This window comes from Pholcus phalangioides, unplaced genomic scaffold (assembly GCF_987345545.1).
Source record: "Pholcus phalangioides strain wild (caught in Gottingen) unplaced genomic scaffold, Ppha-v1.0 ptg000011l_1, whole genome shotgun sequence".
NCBI lineage: Eukaryota > Metazoa > Arthropoda > Arachnida > Araneae > Pholcidae > Pholcus > Pholcus phalangioides.
In genome coordinates, this window is record NW_028301604.1 from 16,278,042 (window position 1) to 16,286,482 (window position 8,441).

Below are 8,441 nucleotides of genomic sequence, written 5' to 3' on the forward strand. Positions count from 1 at the left end.
AATTATATGTGCGTGTGCCTGTGGTAATATTATCTTTCTTTACATTTATCAACATTTTGAAACAAAATCAATCTCTCTGATCAAATCTATCATCTTAGACTGGAGTTTGAGAAAAATGTCCAGTAAAGTTAAGTAATTAATTGACGATTTATCACATTTACCAGTACGACCTGGGGATTGTACATAATCACTGGTAAATGTGATAAATTCGCAAAATTTTTATCAAACTTACCAAAATGGTCAGTAATTATGTATAATAACCGGATTTATCAAATTTACCGCGTATCATATTACCTTTGGGCATATTATTCGGGCATATATCTGATTTCTTCAGAAATATAGGAAATCGAAATCTTCGTATCTCATTTATCAATTAGGTTGGAGAGAAAATCGGAAAACTAGAAATCGAAAAACAGTTGGCCATTGAAAGAGATGATTATGATGCAGCCCATGTGAAAAAAGAAGAAATAGAGGCTTTGCGCATAAAAGAATACAAACGACTGCGTCTGCCCGAACTGATGGAAATGTCAGGGGTAAGCGAAACACGTGTATATCCACATAAAAGATAGAAATGGTTATTCGGAATGAATTGCCAAATTACATTCAATAAATGACTACGATATACTAGTGCGTATCTGAACAAAATCAAAAAGTCTATCTGAACTTTTTGTTTCATTTTTTTTAGTATGATCCCGATAAAGCTAGTCTACACGGTGAGTTTTAATAAGCCAATACTTTTTTAATCATTATTAAATAAATGTTTAGAAAGGGGTTAAAAAATTAAAAAAAATTAAAAGTGTGTGTGTTTATACTATTCTGAATCCCGATTCCGACAAATAATTTTCTTAACAGCAATCTTTCAACATGTTATTTCAACACAAATTTACCGTTGGTGCCTGAGAAAGAGGAAGAATGAAAATTCTCATCTTTTCCGCATGAAATTATGATAAATGATTCATAACTGATCCTTCAATCACAGTTTCAAATGTTCGATCCAAAAAAATACCATTTTAGGTGTATTGTTAAACAAAAACCTAGTATATTATGTTGAAACATAAGTGTATAGAAATGATCGAAGTATCAAATTTTTCTTCATGCTTCCCTAAGCAATTCTAACTTTTTTTTAAAAAAACACCTATTTTAGTTTTTTATTTATTTATTTATTTATTTATTCAATATTGGTTCTCCGAGGCCTATACAAGGGAATGCGGTGATGAAGTTAGAGATGACTGATGTCACAAAGAAAATCGGAAATTGTTTCACAATCAATAATGTTTGGGGGGGGGGAGGTTGTTCCAGTCGGTTATTGTTCGGGGAAAGAAACTAAATTTGAAACAATCTGTGGATGCAAAGATGGGTTTTAATTTTTGTGAATGGTATGAAAAGTATGAAGCCGGAGTTAGAAGGTTCGAGGTGTCGATATGAAGATGACCGTGGATAATTTTAAAAAGGAAGGATAACCGAGAGATATATCTACGGGTAAAAAGCGGTTGCATATTGAGTTGGCACTTGAGCTCAGTGATGACCAACAGTTAAGAATGAAGCGGGCGGATTTATTTAGAATAGATTCTAATTTGTCTATATTGGAGAGAGTATAGGGGTCCCAGATTTCACAGGCATATGAGGGTAGAGGAAGGATGTAGGTTTGGAAGCAGAGATGTTTGAGGTGACGGGTGGAGTTTTTGAGGTTCCGACGAAGAAAAAAAGAGTTTTTGGAGACACTTATGAAAGAGGTAATCAACATGGAGATTCCAATGGAGGTCGGCAGAAATAATTAAGGGGAAGTCTTTTGCGAGTAATTCTCATAAAAACTGTTTTTGAAGAATTAAAGGGTAATTGCCAGGACGAGCACCATTGAGAGACAATGAAAAGTTAGAATTGCTTCGTGAGTATAACGGCAACTTTTCTGAAAAAAAATATCATGATTACATACACACAAACCATGTCTATATTTCATATATTTTCGTAATGTTGCGAAAGAGTAGTACTGATACTCTTATAACGCGTTTCGGTATAGGTTGTCTTTTAGAAAATGAATTAATGTAAAAAAAATTAGAGAAAGTTCAGATTTTTTGAATGTAATCCCGTATTTCAGATCCGTCCGAAAACATGCTTTTACCAACATCTGAAATGGTTCCTCCGATTGAAGGCAATTACATGAACAACGAAGAAACAGTCGTACCCGCTCAAAAAAAGTACTTTTAAGTTGCGTGCTCTTTTTTTCACCTTCATTTATTAACGCTATCATTAAACATCTTGTTACATTTATATTGTTCGTGAACAAAACCTATGTAAAAGTCCGTTATAACGAAAGTTCACAATCACGAGTAAAACTGTCGTTATAAAAGACTTCTCGTTATAAGCAAATTTCCATTTTTTGCTCTATCAGGTTATAAAATTGTTGAAAATTGCTACTTTATGTGAATTGAAGTGTTTTTAGATCGTTTCGTTATGGGCACCATATCCTGGAGTGGGGCCCCTCATCACTGGGGTCTTTTCCGGGCCCCCGGTTAGACTTTTCACGGGCCCTTCTGTAGTTAATTTATAGCGTGAAAAAGCAAAAAATGATGAGAACTGTCCTGGGCCCCAGGACTAGAGCCCTGTCAGCCCCCAGAACTCTCTAGATGACCAGAACTCTCTAGACAAGAAATTGATTTTTAGTTTCACAGCAGTTAATTCCCTAAGATATTTTTGCATAGAATTTCGTATTATCAAAGTGATTTAGCCGACCAACTGAATAATTAAAAGTCTCAATTATTATACAGTATCACTGCTCACTTCCCTGGCCCCTGTGTGTGTGTGTGTGGCTGTATAGACTCGTCAACATTTTTTCGCTAATTGGAAAGTTTTTAGCACGATTTTTTCAGTCATTCGGAAACGACTATAAACTACAAGTTCTGATCCTGCGGTCCCTTAGTCGCTGGAATAGAAAAGAATGAATAAAATCATCACATATCCCATGTGTATAATGGAGAAGCCCAAAAATAGGAAGAGGAGATTAAAAAAATTGATTATTCTACGTACGTCCATTTTTTGTTACCATCATAGAGTAATTATTATGAAAAGCATGTACCATGATAATAGTCATTATGTTTGACTCTTGAAGAGAGAGAAGAGAAAACTGGTACTTTTTAAAATTCGTTTATGTTATAGCAAATACTTCCTAATTTTCAACTCGCTATAACCGAATATTTTTTTTTGTATCTTTAACACTAACTATTTGACAATTATTTGCAAATCACTCGTTATAGGGGCCTCGTTATAAGCCGTAATTGTTATAACGGTCTTTTACTGTACTGTGTTTTGTTTTACTAGAATTTTACTGTTTATGATTCTCTAGCAGAGAAGGCTTATGCTAATTTTTCATATAGTGTGAATAGTTACATATTTACCAGCATAATACTAATTTTTGATAGATTTTTAAAATCAATCTCTGAATGAAAGACTTATGCTCTAAAAAGGTGCAGCTTATTCGGCCGGTTTAAGGAATGTGAAGTATTTATTTGTATTTCAAAATTGTGTGTGCTAGCAACGAACAAGACGATCGTATGAATAATAATACAAACAATTTAAAGAAATTATTGTGATTTCACTTTAAAATTCTATCGTTTATAGGGCAAAAAGTCAGCCTTCGTTGATCGCTGGAGATGATGTGAGTCCAAGTGAAGCAGCGTCAGGAACAATGACTGATAAAGATAGGAAAGAAGCTTCTTTATCAATCCAAGTTTTTGGCTTGACTTTAGTATGTTATGATAGTATGACTGTTACATGATAGCATTTTTTTGGTACTTATAATCCATTCCAATTTTTCTCTAATGTAGAGAACAAAGAGGTTGGCCGTTACAGTTTTTACTTTCGAATTTTTGTGGCAATTGTAATGATTCGAAATATCAAAAATCTACACATCGCATGCATTTGTATTAAAACAAAATAAATAAGGTTGTTATTAATTTAAAAAAAAACCTAACCGTTTTTTCTGAAAAATAAAGATTCTAATTTAAAATGCTTGTCATTCCATGAGGTTCGTGGTTACATCCTTTAGATAATATAAGTTGTTACTTTAGATAATATAAGTTGTTACATGGGTATGTATGCAATAATATCCTTAAAACTCGTCATAAGAATTACAATCAATAATCAATCCAAACGTACGAATCAGTAAAACAATTTACAACTCCATGCATTTTATGCGGTTTTCATTGAGCATAAAATTTGCCTATGGTTTTCCACAAATAAGGCAATTTAATAAGGCAAATAAGGCAAGGTTATTAACAGTGGTGGCCATCTTTTCTTTTCTCTTCTCGGCCATCTTTAAAATAAATTATCAGAGAACTTTTAAATCGATGTGTGCGTGAAGCAGCACACTTATACCATTGATATGGATGCGTCGTCACGGTGCTCGTTATACGAATCGCTCTTTTTTAGGCACTATCTTTATAACGCTATAAAATATTTTCAAACAAGCATGAAGTATCGCGATATGTCATAAACTGTGCGTGAACAAACCGTGCATCAAGTGTTTTTTACTGCATGAGGCTACAATGCGTAGTTGCAAAACTAATCGTGATATAATGAACAGCGTGGCTGTCTACGGGGTTTGTGTACTACTTAAAGCAATAATGTATAAATAGTGTCTTAATGTAATAATCTCGGGAAAATCAAATTCCTGCTAGCCTCATGTTAATGGTGCTGCCTGAGGTATAATGTAAGAGCTGTAATAGTAGTAGTAATCTTTTGTTCTGTTTTTGTAATTGTAATGCAATGTAAATTGTTTTGTAAGGTGAATTTGTTAACCTCGGGGGCCAATGGTACTCCCACGGGTAAAATTTATATATATATATATATATATATATATATATTTTTTTTTTTCAAATTGAGAAAATAAATGCTCCCTCCGGGGAACCCCCGTATGGCGAATCACATTTGCCGGGTCGGGGTAAGTAAGTAACTCATACCATTGATATGATGCACTCACATTACAATATATATTTTTTCAATGTTAATAAATATTTTAATATTATATATTGTGATTACATAATCTTGCATAATCCGTAGGTTCAGAAGCTCTACTCCAAATCTTATGCTCATCGTGAAGAAGGGCTTCGAGACATCATGGACTTCTTACAGAAATATCAAAAGAGAGGAAAATCTATATCACCTGGAGAAGTTGTCCGAGGCTTAACGTTCTTACTACAGAAAGTATTGAAAGATAAGGTCCACACGGTAATGTATGATTTCGTTAACTTTAAACATATTTACAGATCAGGGCTGGACTATATATGTACTGTCAGGGTCCGACATGCCCGGGGCATGTAAAAATTGTTACCGAGAGTGTATTTTTTTCAACCACATGCCTGACGCGGGCACGTAAAAAGCCAAAAAATTAAAACACTTTTTGTGTTTTGATTATCGGCGACTATGCAAAATCGTTCACTTTGCGACTCACTTACAACAATTATATGGGTGCGTAATAAGTAATAAGACTAATATGGGGTTTTTACGGCGTATAAATAGAGCGTGTTCAGAAAGCTTACTTGGCGGTGGATAATAATACATCACATGTAAAATGAGCATGCTATTTGAATCCTTTTCAATTGGAGGTATGTTAAAATAACCGGTTGAGAAAAAATGGCTTAAAAATAAGGACTTCCTGGATATACTGTAAAATAAGGTTTGTTGATGGTACTTTCTAAATAATTGTTATGTAGGAGCTACACAAGTTATTCTTATTTAATTTCCAGTTAGGACTTCGTTAGGCAGGCAGTTGCGAAGGATTTATTATGGATGGATAGATTATAGATAATTTTTAGAATGATTTTGCTTGACCGACGTGCCACTGGAGTTATGAATATGAAATTCGGTCAGTAGTTTTATTTTATGAAGTAAAGACCCACTAAGAAAGGGTTTTTTAAAATTCGATCTCCCTAAGGGGGCTCATAAGGGGGGTTCAAAGGTTATACAGAGAAATCATGCCTAGCCGAAACCACGTCTAGCAATAGGGCCCTTCGATCAGATTCTTCACGTAACTCTCAATACTGAATTTATTGTGAAGAGGTCTCCCTTTATGAGAATCGTCTCAGGCTCCGACTTGGGAGCCTGAGACGATTCTCATCATTGTTTTCGACAGCTCCACCCTTGTGAGGGCCACAACGCCACTGTTTCCTAACCAATTCACATCAATTATAACTCGTTTATTAGAAAAATTGTTATTTTTGATAAAATAACGGAGAAAATAACTCTAAACGGAGAGAAAAAAACTTGAGAAAAAAATTTTTTCATATGATTTTGATACTCTCAAAACTTTTTCTTTCGACATTCGAATATAACCGATTTTTCAAGAGATTATTTTATAACTATAAAAAATATTTTTATTAAGTTCTCCTCAACCAAAAAACAAACGTGATGAATATCGTCATCTTTTCTACTAAGTACTAACTGAGGAAGACCGATTCTCTCGATATTTTCCAATTTACCAAATTACTAATTTAAAATTTACCAGAGTACCAAATTTGAGTTTTCGAAAGAAAATTGACAAATAATAATTTATATTAATCAATATAAGATCACTATCTAGTTCAAATACTAGTTCGAGACATATCTTTCCGGGGAATTTTATGTTTCTCACAGCCGGTTCGTGCAAAGCGGCGACACGCTATGCAAATGAACGGAGCGTTTCCCTATTCCTATTGGTCCGATTGTCGGAATCGGAAACGCCAAGAAATTTTTGAAATTTTTAAATGTTCGAAACCTGAAAAGTTAAAAAGCTGAAATTCAGGTTTTTAACCAATCAGAAACGACGTGGGTTTCCAGAACCGGAAACACACGTGCACTATGTGGATACCCTAACACTTGCCAGAGATTTTGGAAATCAGCTTGGATCTTAGAACTATTTGGAACCATAGCTTCCATTTTTAAAGAATGGTTTGGTCGCGATTTAAAACGTTATTTCAAGCGTAATTGCAGGTCTTGAAAAAAAAAATCATTCAAAATGATGGTATTTTATATTTATTGACAACGCACCAGATCACTTACACTCACCAATTAATTTTTGACATTCTTGTTTGTTCACTTCAATTTATGCAAAGAAACTGAAACAAATTACAAAATTACCCTGTTTTAATACAAAAAGCTGACTTCTTTCGATGAACCAAAGTGTTATCAAATATTGCGCTACATCATGCGACATTCGTTTGTACATATTTTGGAATAATGTCAAAATACAAAGATTTTTAACAGCTGGCTGATGCGAAGATATATATTTTGGGAAAGAGATAAAATTCAACTGCCCCTGTGTGCGGGAAAAGGGATTTCTCTGTGGAAAATTTTCCTGCGGGAGAGAGAGAGATTTTTTCTCTTTCCAAAATATATCTTCGCATCAGCCAGCTGTTAAAAACCTTTGTATGGATAAGCGAAGAGTGACATCATCTTGGGATAATGTCAAAATGTTGATATTTTTTAAATTATATGTAGGAAAACCTGCATTTTTTTTTTCAAGAGACCTGGGTTTTTCGGAAATATTGGTTAAAATTAACTAATATTTGATGTATTTATATGCAAAATTGCACCCCGACGCACGTGAATTCGATTTGCGCGCTTATTGTTGGTCCCACCTATTGTATAACTTCTGGGTATTACTGTGTATCAGAGTTTTATTGATATTTATTTCTTTTTTATAAGGTGTTTTCTTCAACGTTGGATGTTTTGAAATACACTTTTGAGACATTTGTGCCCCGTAACAAGTAAGTACTTCACATGAACATGAAAACTTTTCATAACCTTTTATTTTTAATGGTCATATATTACTTGAATGAATATATGAAACGTGTTCATGAATAAGAGATGGGTTGTTGCATTATCATTTTTTTTCTAAGAAAACTAAAAGCTGAAACTATTGCGCTCACTCTAATTGCGTGTATAATTAGTTCAGAGTCCCGATCTAGTTATCCAGATTTGCATATTTAATTAAGATCTAATGTCTTGAATGGAGAGCAATTCACAATCTATGTATAGCTAAATACGTATATGGTTTTTTCCGTATAATTTTTTAACGTGTTGGCATCAATATTTTATGGATCGTATCATGTTATTTTCTCATTATAGTGTTCCAAAAACTGATGCATTATTTCTCGCTGACAAAATGATGCCTGAAATTTTGAAGAAATTGGGTGATGCCGTGAGTTAATAAACTTGAATATTGCCATTTAAAAATCTGAGCAGCTTTTCTATATATCCTTGTAATTTCGTAAACATCTTTGTCGTTTTATACAACTCAATTTAAATATTGAGTATTCTTAATTGCTGTACAATTATATTTTCTAACATAAAATGTTCACAAATATACTTTTTCTTCATGTTCATAGACATCAAGAGTGAAGAATGTATCTGCTGATTGTGTTTTAAGTATGTCCAAATCATCCGAAATCATGGTAATATAAATTCTT

At 33.6% G+C, this 8,441-nt stretch overlaps 1 protein-coding gene across 1 annotated transcript in view; it reads left to right on the forward strand.

Annotated features, from left to right (window-relative positions):
- Window positions 1-8,441, forward strand: part of LOC149080133 (centrosomal protein of 104 kDa) — a 33,527-nt gene that overhangs the window by 23,226 nt on the left and 1,860 nt on the right. Inside the window, 8 exon segments of the mRNA XM_089239148.1 lie at window positions 378-533; window positions 686-713; window positions 2,096-2,195; window positions 3,616-3,742; window positions 5,056-5,223; window positions 7,678-7,739; window positions 8,101-8,173; window positions 8,361-8,426. Of these exon segments, the coding sequence (XP_089095274.1) occupies window positions 378-533; window positions 686-713; window positions 2,096-2,195; window positions 3,616-3,742; window positions 5,056-5,223; window positions 7,678-7,739; window positions 8,101-8,173; window positions 8,361-8,426 (780 nt within the window).